Source organism: Phaethon aethereus (genome assembly GCF_964289735.1).
Source record: "Phaethon aethereus genome assembly, chromosome: 3".
NCBI lineage: Eukaryota > Metazoa > Chordata > Aves > Phaethontiformes > Phaethontidae > Phaethon > Phaethon aethereus.
Window position 1 is genome coordinate 70018105 of NC_138576.1, and position 14651 is coordinate 70032755.

General features: G+C 38.4%; 1 protein-coding gene across 2 annotated transcripts in view; it reads right to left on the minus strand.

Moving 5' to 3' along the window:
- Nucleotides 1–7642: 7642 nt before the first annotated feature.
- ZDHHC14 (zDHHC palmitoyltransferase 14) overlaps nt 7643–14651 on the minus strand; it is a gene marked incomplete at its 3' end in the record, with an annotated part of 110878 nt that continues 103869 nt past the window's right edge. The window contains exon 9 of one of the 2 annotated variants that reach the window (XM_081998104.1): nt 7643–7999. In XM_081998104.1, coding sequence (XP_081854230.1) covers nt 7643–7999 — 357 coding nt within the window. Of the gene's footprint in view, nt 8045–14651 lie in introns of both variants that reach the window. The other variant, XM_081998103.1, reaches the window with a different exon arrangement.

Sequence of the window (14651 nt, forward strand, 5' to 3'; positions counted from 1 at the left end):
GGGCGGTTGGACCAGATGATCTTCAGAGGTCCCCTCCAACCCCTACCATTCTGTAATTCTGTATGTTCCTCTGGCTCCATGCCCCTAAATAAGAATATAATTCAATCAAAGGGTAGGGGTCTTGAAAATACAAAAATCATATGCTTTTCATAAAACCAAGCAACTGAGAAACTCCTCCTGTTCCTGTGTACCTCCTACATCCTCCAGAAAAGCTCCCCGGTGAGCTGACAGCATTCCCTTCAAGAGCATCCCCACATGAGAGCGCAGTAGGAAGCCAGGCTTGTTTTGTTGCAGACTGAGGGTTTCTCAGGAGCCACAGAAGTAAGGGAAGCTGCGTACCGGGGTGCGGGGTAAGTGCTCGGAGGGGTGGCGGGACTAAGGGGGTAAAGACTGAGTCAGATGCATCCATCTGCCAGGCTGGTGGACCCTGAGATCATCTGCCCCAGGATTTTCTGAGGAGGTGGGGAAACAGGACAATGGAAGGGAAAAGATACCTTAAAATGGAAGATATGAATTTTCTCTGCCTCTCTTTTGTATCAGAATCTGGAAAATAGAGCAAGTCATCTCATATCAACTGCGTTAATTCTTTTACTATTGTGCAGTAAAGTCTTGTGATACAAGTACTAAAAAATAGCGTGGGTTTTTTCTTTCCAAATTTGTGTAAACTGTTTCTAGTATTCCTGACTTATCCTATCAGAAGTTTGATTATTAAATTATTAAAAAAACAAGGTTACTCGTACCCTTCTCACGAACACTGCTTTCACCACAGTGCCACCGCCTTGACTGAACTTTGCATCATTCTTTGAAGATCATTTCCTAACAAGTACGCTAGGAAATAAATAGTCGACCTCACCTTCCACCTCACAACTGGCACGGCCCCAGCTCAGTCAGATCCCTGCAGATTACTGCCAACAGACTACAGAGCAAAACACCAAAGCGAGACACTTTTGAGCCTGCTAAATTCACATCGTTTTCTCAACTGCATATGGTCCTTTTGAGAGGAGCTCAAGAAAGACTCCAAGAGCTCTCCTCACATCACAGATCACGCAGCCAAGTTGCTTTACACCTAATACACCTAAATGCACATTGGTAAGTCCCAGCAGCTGTTACCAGCTTCAGGTTTGGGGAGATTTAAATTATCATGGGGTCAAACTTAAGTTTTGTTTTCCCGAGTTTCCAGAAGAGGCAACGTAGCTGAAGTTGGGAAGGGCAGAAAATACATGAAGGTAACGCTGGCGTTACCGTTTTGTTGCCCGTTGAACTGGCTTCAGCACACACTGCAAAGTAAATCTGCCTCTGTGGGACAGACCTTTCTGGTTTGTAAACCACAAAGTTTATCTAGCCTGTAGTCTTAATTCTTATTTGCACACTAGTCACAGAAACTCTGACTGAATTCCAGGTTTTATGTCCAACTGGCGAGACTACTACTTAGGAAAACACCTTTCTTTAAAGATGAGCAAATTTAATGAAGGCATCACCAAGCAACACAGACCCATATGACACCATTCATTTTCCCAGTGCAACGGCACTTCTGGTATGGAAATACAGAATGCTAAAACATTTACCAGTATGGAAATGCAAAATGCTAAAGCAATTACCATTTTTAGACATGGTGAATGTCTTAAGCTTTCCAACAACTTCACAGAGGCCAAGATCTTACCTGTTTTTACATTTACAGATGTGTTTTCAAAAAGTAGGAAAATATATTAGGAGAGCGGAGCTTGAGGGCAGATCAATTCCTTGCATTTTTCTCATCATCTTCCTACAGTTGCTTTCTCTCAAAAGTCTGACCTTATTTATCTTGATTTTTTTTTTCCCAGAATGATTTTGAACAAATTTCTTACAAACAATATTTGAATACCAGTGAGCAATTATCTTGGATAAAAAAAAAAAAAATTGTTCAATTAATGTTGACAGCTGTCCTCTTTTTCACCCATGAGGCTTTTCTGTTTATTCCCCCTCCCTCTCCTTCCACACTTTACAGGTAATTCCCCTTTTCCTCCATGTCACCTGCTAATCTCTGTTCTGCTTTCACTCAGTCTTCTCCCTTTCATCTTCGTATTTCTCTCCTCCCTGACCCACCTTAGAAACAAACTCCTATTTTACCTCTTCATAACATCCCAAAATTCTTCTCCTCTCCACCCTGCATTGTTTGTGGTGAACTTTCAAATTCTATAGTTGAACATTAACTGATAGTTACCTTCTGGTGATGGAACTGAATTGCTGCATCAACTCAGAATTAATATAGATTTGCACAGGTTTAAATAGCTCACTTAATCCCACCGGTCTTTTGGAAGTCCAGGCAGTGCACTCAGCCAAATGTCAAATTGCAATGTCTTTGCAGGCAGACAATAAATCCAGAAAGCCCTGACCCAGATGGATCCTGAAAACTAGGACAGTTTAGTTTAAATGAACTGAACCTATACGCAACTGTCTGAAACGCATTCCGTTCATATTTTGGGCCTAAGAATATTTGGGAATGTGTTGAAGTATGCGACCTCATTTCACTTCAGCCCCTAAAACAAAATCACTCAGGCAGCAACTGATTTTTAAAACAGAGTCAGGCTCATCTGAGGCAATACACCATGCTCATCTTTAGGGAACCACTGCTGATAAGAAGGGGAAGGTGGGGGGGGAATTTTTAAAAAATCAACAAATACATGATAAGAGTTCTCACACATAATTTAGACCAGACCAGAACAGAACTACAGTAAGGATGGGATCCCTCTGTAACATTGCTGAGTTGTTCTTCAAGCTGTACTGAATTTGGGAACCTAAAAGACAAACAGAAGCTCAATTTTGTTAGTTCTGCAGAGAGGATCCTTCATTTAGCATTTTGAACATTAGGCAATAATATACTTACCATGAACTATTACACTCACCATATAGATTTTAAAAAAACCCGCAAAATCAGCAATATCACAAGTTGGTCATCTCCCATGTAACACATGCTGCTAACCCATCGGTCTTTGGGTTTATGAGATCAGTTTGCTTCTTCTAGGAGCATGCACTGAGATCAACTGCAAGAGAGCTAATCTTCCATCTACAAGATTATTTTTAATGAATGCATTAACCACTTTACGCAGACATACATCTACCTGTATCATCAACTAACATGAACAGATGAAAAGTTGATAAAGGATGCAGTGTTATACAAAAATACAACAATATTTTTACATTTATTATGTTACTGCTTAACTGATAGGAATATAAAACTCTCTTTTAAAATAGAAACGTCTGAGAAACCACAAGAATAAACAACCTTTAAAAACATTTTATGAAGCACTGTATTTCACACTACACAGAACATTATATAGACACCTAGAAGGAAAAATATTATTTTAAAAAAACCAAAGCAGAATAAATACTTTTTATCAGATAAAGTAACCAGTTTTTACACACTCCAAGATTTTAGATTTTTAATAAAAAAGAAACATTTACTTTTCTGAAAATATCAACTTTCACTTTGATTCTACATTTATAAATCAAACATGGAAATAAATAGTTATTATTAGTATTGTCAAAGAAAAACCATTGCAAGACCTCTATGCAATATTGACTAGGATTATCAATTTGAATCCCTGGTGTGCATACTCTGTAACCATAGTTCAAAAAAACCCAAAATTAAATTAAAAAATCAAATCTGTAGAGCAGGTGATGAATAGTTACTTTGCTGACTCATTCCAGATGTATATGCAAGTTCCAACGAAGGGAGCGCCCACGATGAAGATAGCTGTGATGGAGGTGAGAAGAATGGACCAAAAATCCTGTTAGAAGCACCTCTTCGATCAACCTGCTGCTAAATCACTGTCTGCTGTCAATCAAAGACCGCAAGTACCACACTACATGGGTTAACAGACTTAGTTCTGGAATCTTCCAGCAGATGTCCTCACAAGGCAGTGATGTCAGGAAGGCTAGAGATGTCACCATTTGAAAAAGACTGAGATGGGAAGGAAAATTGACTGAAAATAAGGGTGATATAAATAACTAGATAGAGAAATTCAAAGTATTTAATTTATTCTCAAGTGCCAAACTTAAAACCATAAACAACATGTTAAAAAATAAGGCTGTGATCTTAAAAAAAAAAGAGGGGGGTGCAAAAAAAGCACATCTGTTTTAGGTAGGTCATCTGTTTCAATTTTGTTAGGTAATTCTTACATCTCAGTAATAAACAGAACAGGAGGTTAAAAAAATGATGGTGAAAAGCATGAGCACAGGTTTCAGTGCCATAAAGACTTTAACCCTGTCCTTCTCCCTTCCGTTTCACGTCAAAACTGACACTAATTTTATTGTGTGCACAGAGCTGGTGTGCAGCTTTCTGCACTACTCCCGAGTGGCAATGACATACAAATGTTGTCATGAAATTGGTATTCTTGGAAACATAAAGTCCCTCGGGTATTTTAGGGAGACTTAAAAAGAACGATTTCCTTAAAATAGCGATCCTCATCATTACTGCTACAAGTGGGAAGTTTTGATACCACGTTAAAAATATTTGACTTGTTCTTAGAATCATTTAGGTTGGAAAAGAACTTTAAGATCATCAAGTCCAATTGTTAACCTAACACTGCCAAGTCCACCACTAAACCATGTCCCTAAGTACCACACCTACACATCTTTTAAATACCTCCAGGGATGGTGACTCCACTACATCCCTGGGCAGCTTCTTCCAATGCTTGACAACCCTCTGGTGAAGAAATTTTTCCTAGTATCCAGTCTAAACCTCTCCTGTCACAACTTGAGGCCACTTCTGCTTGTCCTATCACTTGTTATGTGTGAGAAGAGACCAACACCCACCTCACCACAACCCCCTTTCAGGTAGTTGTAGAGAGTGATAAGGTCTCCCCTCAGCCTCCTCTTCTCCAGACTAAATAACCCCAGCTCCCACAGCTGCTCATCATAAGACTTGTGCTCCAGACCCTTCACCAGCCTCGTTGCCCTTCTCTGGACACGCTCCAGCACCTCAACATCCTTCTTGTAGTGAGGGGCCCAAAACTGAAGACAGTATTTGAAGTACGGCCTCACCAGTGCTGAGTACAAGGGGAAAACCACTACCCTAGTGCTGCCGGTCACACTATTTCTGATAGAAACCAGGACGCTGTTGGCCTTCTTGGCCACACTGCTGGCTCATATTCAGACGGATGTTGACCGACACGCCCAGGAAAAGGACCACCAGGTCGTTTTCTGCCAGGCAACTTTCCAGGTACTCTTCCCCAAGCCCGTAGCATTGCATGGGGTTGTTATGACGAAAGTGCAGGACCCGGCACTTGGCAGCGTTGAACCTCACACGACTGGCCTCGGCCCATCGATCCAGCCTGTCCAGATCCTCCTGTAGAGCCTTCCTACTCTCAAGCAGATCAACACTCTCACCCAACTTGGTGTTGTCTGCAAACTTACTGAGGGGGCACTCGATCCCCGCACCCAGATCATTGATAAAGATATTCTTCTATGTAGTGAGTAATGCATCCACAATCAACTACACAGAGACACCTATGAGAATGATTCAGACAAGTACTGGTCTACCAAGCTGTAGTTTTTTACCCAGGCCCATAAGACCAGTATCTCCAGCCCTCAATCTGTTACCTCTTTTAATGCAGATGTTCATGGTTTCATACATGAGAAGCCACATAGGAAAAGATGAAATCAAGATGATGGGCATCACTGACTCTTGTCCAAGAGCAGACACAGAAGTAAGTGCCAATACTTGGGGTTTACTGTGAGACCAGCCAACTGGGACATGTCAGTCACTACAGTTTGGCTGGTGGAAAGAACTTGAGACTGCCCCAGCTTCAGGTAAATGCTGGGAGGGTGGCTCCAATAGCTGGGACAGACTTGTCTGCCAGAGGTTCTTTGGTGGACCCGTTACAGCACTTACAGACAGAAAGCATTGCTATGTTCTATATGCTAAATTAGGTCAAAGCTAGCATCATCAATTATAGAAACGGATTGCTTATGAAATCTTAGAGAAGTAGGGTTTTTGTCATTATTTTGTGTGGAAGCTTCAATAGCACGGGTGACAGATTTTCTGCAGGCTGATTGTCCTCAATTTCAACAATGAAAAGTAAAAACAAAAAGATTTTTAGCTTGGTGTCAGTGAATGACCATGGTGAACAATACAGAACTGCTACATTTCTTAACTGGTGAATGCTTTCATGCCATAAAAGCATCAGATAAAGCACTTAAGTTTGTCCAAGAAGAATCCAGGTTCCACATCCTGAAAAGCATGGTAAATACAGTATTAAAGTTATTAAACTTTCTCAGCTTAACTAAGGTTTTCTTCAGCTATCATGAAAAATAATTTTAAAAAATCTCATTAACCCTTTTGTTATGCTTTACTTAAAAAAAAAAAAGGCACAGGAGAATTCTGTGAAGTCAAGATTTCCACATAAAATATTAAAGGACAAGTGCAAATGAAGGATGATGGCTGGGGGCAGCTACAGTCTATTGTTAACCATTTAAAATTACTTCACTAAGCTGTCTGTATTTGACTAGAATCTTAAGCCCCTCACCCTTTAGCCATATGATAAGGCACACAGAATTACAGTCCAAGCAGGGGCTAACTCTACTGTTTCCAGATAAAGCCTTCTTATGGGAACAAATACACACCTCAAGCAAAACGATAAAAGATGCTGAAAAAATCCTAATTGTAACAAGCTCTTCCTCCATAGCTCTGGTTTTATTATGTAAACATATTCCAATCAAATCTTTACAAACTATGACAACAAGTGATGATTCCCCCCGCTCCTTCCCCAGGAAAACTGTGCAAGGATAACTGTACACATGTCCAAGAAATAGAGGATGTCATTTTATTGGAGGTCCACAGGTAATTGTATCACATTAGGGAGTGGAAGAATCTCATGGTATGGCACAACACAATACCTCACTCTAAACACTTAAACAGAAGGTTAAATGATATGCAACATGATCAAATCAGTAATTCTCCATCTTCTAGGCACCACTGATTAATTTAAAATAAACTTTAATAAATTGAAAAAAAATAATACAGTCTATTAATTTGTTTGTTGCACTGTCTTTAAATGAAACAGCACTTTGAAAGTCACAAATAAAAAAGCAGCACTTTCTCTTAATACCAACACCACTGTAACACATACTGTAGCGTGGCATGCAAATCCATATCTGCAGTCTTTTTTTTTTTTTTTTTTTTTGTATTAACAAGTGGAATGGTAATTTTCTATCTCAAATATTAGTAGCATAACATGTAAGTGCAGATCATTCGGGCCACAAGTGTGGTAAGCCTTAACAAGTGTGCATTACAAGAGCATAGAACACAGAGCATGACACTTACATCCAAGAATCTCTCTCTTTTGTACTGTACATGGTGTTTGTTACAGGCTGAATTCCAAGTCGCTGTACCAAGCTTCAGGAAACAAGATTATTTACCATTTCTGATTTTGCTTAAAAATAAAATGCAGTCACCATCAAAGCACAACCGTTAATAACCTGGTCAAAAAAAATGCCATAGCTCCATTGAAAAAATAACTTGTCTTTTTAGTAGACTCCATTATGTGATAAAGTTTCCATTATAGGCATATTACGAAATCTTACAGTGGTACTGCAGTGTCATTCCTGTTAAGCAGAGATTTGTATAGACACCAAGAAATGGTGCAATGTTCAAAAAAGCTGTTCAAACTGAGCTAAGCTTCACGAGACCACGTACTGAGTCTTCATGCAATGAATCCTGGCTGGCTAGACTCAGGACATGCATTGTATGGCTGTGTGTAATAGGACTTCCACTTGGCAGCATCCCAGGGGGTGATGGAGCTTCTTCAGGAGTGAGAAACTGATGACCTTCATGTTCCTCTTTTAATGGTATCATGTCTGTCAAACCTGTATCTGATGTGAGATTTGGCATAGAAGATGGTGGTGTTGGTTGCCCTAGAGTTAGAGTTGCACAAGGCCCACTGATAGTAGTCTTTCCTGGTAAAGGTAGCTCTTCACTAGTTATGCTTGGCTCACTCTGTAGTAGGGGGGTGGCAGCAGCCTGCAAAACGAATTTAGTGCTCTGAATGCACTGATCTTGGTCACACTGTAGAACGGAAGGGTGTCAAAATCATATAAGGCAAACAAAAGAGAGAAAAAAGGGAGAATATGGACAAAAAGATATGGAAAAGAATGGGATGTGAAGAGAAAAAAAGAAAGCCATTAGTATCATTCCATGGTTAGCCGCCCAAAAATCCCATTGCATGCTGCCCAGGGTAAAAAAAAAAAAAAAAAAAAAAAAAAAAAAAAGCATGCGTAACTGAGCCAGTGCTTTGGGTTACTATCAAAGTAAATTACGGTAAACATTTACAGCGTTCACTTAAGGGTTTTGGTAACCTCTACAATAGTATTTTATGAGTATTGTAATCCGAATGCTTTGCTTATTCTTGTTCGAAGCCATTTGGAAAGCCTAGCTGCATAGCTCGTGTGCAACTAACTGCATCAGGCACCTCAAAACCTCCCTGATTCCAGATGAGGTGAATCACTTCCACGCTACTCATTTTACCCTAGAGTAGCTAGCAGTTCAGAGAGAGGCCCAAAGGCATAATCCAAGCATCTTTCCAAGTTAAAAAACACTAGGTAAGTGTCTTTTTTTAATGGGTCTTCACATGTAGGAATTCAGGTGCTAGAGGAGTTTTCCAGAATAAGAATTCCTTTGATGCAGGTGGTTTTATAAAGATATAGCTGGCAATACACAGCCTCGATGAGGAAAAATCCCGCCCCTTAATACTTTATATATACTCTCCAGAGAATATACTACACTATACTCTAGAGAATATGTAGAAATTAGGCAGCACTGCAGATGCTTTTGATATCAACTTTCATGATTTTTAGGCTGTTCCTTGACTAATTTAACCTTGACAATGTGAAGAATCAAGGTACAAAGCACAAGTTTTCTGGAAAGTACTTTCATAATAACAAGCCAAATTCATAATTTTATAAATCCAATTAATCTTAGTGAGTATTACCAGGAACACTTTTGGCTCTACATCATTCTGAAGAACTGTTTATACAAAATTATCATTCATTTTTTCAGATGACAAGACAGGTAGGTGTTTCAATAACGTGCAGCTAGCTAAGCAGGTGGTACACCTATTTCCAAATTAAGTTTCTTCAACACCAACTGGCGTGATTTTTGAGAGCTTCCAAGGACAATATATGTTTAATTCATAGCCTGATCAGTTATAACACCTTCAGATTGTCAAAATCCTGTTAAGATTCATTTGCCACACTACCATTGTGCTGTGCAAGAGAAACACTATAGTCAATGAATACAACTATAAATCCAATGCAGCAAAGAAAATTTGGAAGCAAGCAAGCAGAATATAAAAATATATAACGAGAGGTAAGACAAGCCTATTCACTGGTGTTATTTCAAGGATTCTGTTAAAGCAGTATATTCTGCTTTACGACTAACTTCTTCGCTCTATATCAAATTGCTGAAAGACTTTACAAACCCAACATCTGTTCAAGTTATTCTCATTATATATAACCAAGATAACTATTGTTACTAACATTACAGCAATTCCCTAAAATGCCCATTCGACTTTAATAAGCCACTGTGGTACGCTCTATGCAAACTCATGGAAAGACTTTCCCTTCCTTTTACTGTATGATGAAAAACATCACAATGAATGCTCCCTCTGATATTTTCAGGTCCTCCAACTGCACTACTGCATAGCTTAATGATGGATGCACACACATTACATTCAGAAAGTGTGCAAGGAGACTACTTGGTCACAGTAGATAGGTAGTATTTTAAACGTGTCTAAGTCATTTAGGGCTCCCAACTGCTTTTTGACAGGCAGAAGTCCAATCCTTACTCAGTTACGTATTTTCCAATACTTACACTTTCAGAAAGATAAACGCACTGATTTCTTGTTACATAAATTGAGTTCATACATGTTGCAAGCAGTTTTTCCTCCACAAAATGATAAACAGCCCCAGTCAAAAAATTGAAGTGGTCCCATATAATTTCAGAGGGATTACTCACAGGCTTAAAGCCAAAACCTTGCATAAGTACCTTACTAAGAAAACTGTCAGCATCTTTTAAAGTCAAGCTTTCAATTAGTAATTCAGTGTGAATAACTCATTCTTGATTAATATACTGCTATTCACGCCTGCTTATTTCAATTAAACTATAACCCTTCAACGAACCTTACTATGCAGGCCTTAAAAATATGTTAACTGAATTTTCAAACTTCAGAAAGACCAACAAAATCCATCTTCTCTGAAAAGCAGTAGCCAAAGAGCATGTTAAATAACAAAGGAATGCCTATAACCACTGGGGTACATTGAAAACAAATAATGGTAGCAGCAGCAGCTGACATTGCTTTAGTGAAGCTTCAGCACTGAGCTTCAAAAGGAAATAATTAATGTGTTTCAGGCAATACAAGTACACAGTTTTAAATTATCTAAAGGTAATTTACTTGAACTCATTGTACAGTCTGAATTAATTTTCTCCTTACCGAACTCTAGTGCGTGTCAACTGAATCAGTATCAAAAAGAAAAGGTAGCCTCATAAAGCTCCATTAAACAGAGTGTTATAAAACTTATTGAGGTGCTGTATCTCTCTTCTGCATTGTCCATGCACTTGTCACTTCCCTAAAGCCTCTTCTCTTATTCAGATACATTTCAGGCTTTTGTTGTTGTTGTTGTTGTTGTTCTATTTAACAGTGATCAACATGAAAAATCTTAGGAAAATACAGGCTGTAAACAGCTTTCAAAAGTGACTCGAGTAGGGTTTATACTAGAAAAGGTAGATGTGTTCAGTGAAGCTCTCTCTACCTGATAAAAACAACACATACTATATAGGTAGACTATGAGTCTAAGCAGCCACCACAAAACTAAACAAGGAAATCAGATTTGTTTACAGGACTGGCACAGTGATTTTCCCTTGAGTCTGTATTTCACTCTTAACTAAACGAAATTTAGGGCCAAAAGTCTTAACAGCTATTAATCACATGAATTATTCATGCCAGCATTTCAAATGACATAAAAAAAGCCTATGATTGTAACAAAAAGGAAGCCAAGCACTGAAATCTAAATAGCTAAAAATCTAGTGTAGAAATTATTCCACCAGTACCTTCTTACTTCAGATCTACTGATTTTATTTTCCACTGTTTCAGAGGAACAGCAGATTCCGAAGGTAAGACAAGTTTGGTAAGTTCTACAAGTACAGATGTTCAATTATGTATGTGCATAGAAAATTTTAGGCATCTAATTATTTGCACACCAAAGAGCACAAATTAAAGCAAATTAGACAAAACCTAAAATTCTGTGTTTATTTCACAAATAATAAATACAAACAACTAAGGAAAGCATATTTTTCATTTTTTTCTCTGAAGAAAACCTCATTTTTTTCTAAGCTACACAAAACATACATGTTAACATAGTTGTACATGGCAATATATTTTTCACATTTTTAATGCCAAAGCCAGAGATTATTTATTTTAAATTTTAAATGAACTTTGTTAAAATTTTTCTAAACACTAGCAACATTAAAGAATTGTTACAGTTCTCAGAAGGCGGAGGAAAGAAGGTTAAATTATCTCAGAATCTCCGAATAAAGTACAAACAACAAAAAGATCAGAGGAGACTGACAGCACTGAATGACAGCGCTATGAAGTAACAGAAAGGATGCTGAAATACCATACTAGATGGATACAATAGATGGGTAAAGAGTGGAGGGATGGAGCTGTATAACTGTTCCCAACAGCCGTAGGGTTTCACACTCAAAATCATGGTACTGCAGATACTGTGCAACAACTGAGCCACAGAACCCACCAAGCCAACGGCTGCACTAGCAAGTGGTACAGCGCACCAGGAGCAGACCTATGAAGAGAAACGCTTCGGAAGCCGAAGGGGAAACTATACCCTGTTCCGGGGACTTGGCTTCAGACTCACTACTGTTTGTTCTTATGGACTGCATGCCCGTGAACGGTTAGAGCATGTTGGGTGCATTCCGGGAGCACATCTTCTGGAAGAAATCTAGTTCATGGGCTCTGATACCGCGCTACGATGTGAACAAAAATGCAGTAACTATGCACAATCAAAAGAATTGCTTCTAAAACATACCTCAACCTAAAGCAAAATGATGAAGTTGATTTACTGCACATGCCCTTAACCCATTTTAAATGTGAAGTAAAATGCTTTAATGAAAAACCTCTATCAACCTTGACTGTAGCAATGTCGACTTGATAAGAGCCCTAAGTTCTGTTTTGGGCAACGATGAATTATATCTATGAAGTACAACAGTAAATGTACAAGGAAACACACTCCTAAAACTCACAGCAAAGTGGGGCTTTTATCCTTGCTGATCCTTTCACTGTCATGATAGAAATACGTACTCCTAGTAATGAGAACATGAAAAGCAAAGCAAAAAGTACGCTAGGATGGTCAGAGTTAATGCTCCCCGGGTCAGCTGGATTCCCGTTTCCAGATCAGTGCTAGAAATACTGATGTGAACATTTGGGAGAGGACTTTCCTGCACATCTCACCAGTAATGAATGTTGTGCATGCACTATTATGGTTCCTACAATTTGCAGCGGTACATGTGAGTAAGTAAAAAAACAAACATTCTAACTACAAAATTTCCATCCAGGAAAGGAAAGGGAGAACTAGAAAAAAGGGAATTTGGCATACAAGGAACTACCCAAGCACTGAAGAAGAGATGCCTAGGAACGCAACAGTACAAGTGAATTTCTTAAAAACAAAGAAATAAACCTGTCCTGACAAAGAGGCAGATAGAAGTAAAATCTGTCACTCTATAAGGCATTAGAGAATTCCTAAAGACATCATAGTAATAATAAACCAAACTAATTCCTCTAAAAAAAGTGCATGGAGTGAGATAGGTTCTGTGTTCCTTCATAATGGATTATTAAAGAATAAAATACCCTATATTAAAACCCAAGAATCAACTCAGGCTTTCAAGAGAAAGCTAAGTTCTACAGAAATACAGATCCAGGTAATGGTAGCTGATGGGTTTATGGTGAAATAAGAACTTTTTTCAGAATACAAAGAAAATAAACCTTAAAATGAAAGTGAAAGAAAGAATAAAACGTAGATAAAATTATGATTTCATAACGGGTGAGATACATGTTTTTCATGCAAAAAAATTTTCATTAAGAACAAGAAGAGAGATACTTTAGCAATCGAACTAATGAAGAGCTTGTAAAAATAATCAACAATAAAATGCAATAGGGAAATACTTTGGAAGTATCAGATCTACAGATCATGAGCTCCAAGTGACCAAGCTTGTCACTTGGATATGGATCTTAAGAAGCTGTCTAATGAATTTACCAGATTAATGTCAAATCATATTGGAAAAGAGATTAAAGACACTGGGAATGTACCAGGAAAAAAAATTACATGTGCTTCCAGCCTTCCAAAAAGTAAATACAACTTCAGGTCTTAGTAAAATAAAGGAGATACTACAGAGAGAACAGGAGAAAAAACTCTTTTATAAAGATCTAAGGTGGGAGAGGTGGGGGGGTGGCAGGGGTTGGAAATCATAGCATGGGTCTAGAAGCACTGATTATAGCAACAACCCTGACTTACTGAGATTGTGACAAACTGAGTCACTAGCACAAGCAGGGTAGCTCCTATATGAAATATTCAAAGTCCCAAAGGCAAAATTACCACAAAAGCTGTTAAATACAAAAACAGTGCCCCACAAATGGTGTCCTGAACAAGAGATAATGTATTGCACTGAAAACAAGCGTCTGGCAAGTTTAAACTTAGCCTATTTATTTTGAGCTTAAATGCAAAAATGATGTTATGCTAAAACAGTTATTAAAATAAATGAAAGCAGAATATGATACTGAGCAACCCAGAGAGATTTAAAGAATGACAAGGGGCTAGCTGGGTGAGACACAAGAATTCTACTTATAAAGACACAAGTCACTGAGTAAAAGACTTGAGGGAAGGGAAGAGAAGGAAAGGAAAAGAAAGAGACAATGGAAGGAATAAGAGAAGACAGGTGTGAGAGAAGATGCTTACGAAAATCTTCCTTTAATATCAATGGGCGGGAGAGACATTTTAGCATACTATACGGATTTAGTAGTATATCATTTAGACATTAAGATTCAATGTAGAGATAAGATGATGTAATCTATTCTGGAATAAAACCTAAGGAGACACACTTTAAATTTTGAATAAGTTATTTCCTGTACTCAAAAGTGTTAAACTTGCTAAAACGGTGTATCTCTGATGATGTATAAATGGCTAAACCTCTGCCATTTAAAAAGTATTTATGGACTAAGACTATGATCTACACATGCTTTTAAGTCAAGGAATTTCACTTTGCCTGTCCTTATCTGAAACCACAATAATACAAGCTGCAGTACCAGATACATCCCCTTCAAAAACTTGCCAGTACTTTGTGGTCCACCTGTCTCAGCTCCAAGAAAGTGTTTTTCATTTTATGCTTCTGCCTTTTTTCCAAGAGGTATGCAACCTTCCAGAAGGGAAGACTGAATCATATTACATCTTCTGCCTAACCTTTGTCAGCGAGGACACGAGGTAAAAAGGAAACATTTTCTTCCACAAAGACTTTCCCTCTACTATTTTGCTTCCACTGGAGTCTTGGGCTTGAGCTAGTCTATTATTTAAACCATCAATAGCCACAGGAAATTTTGATGTTTGCATCTGAA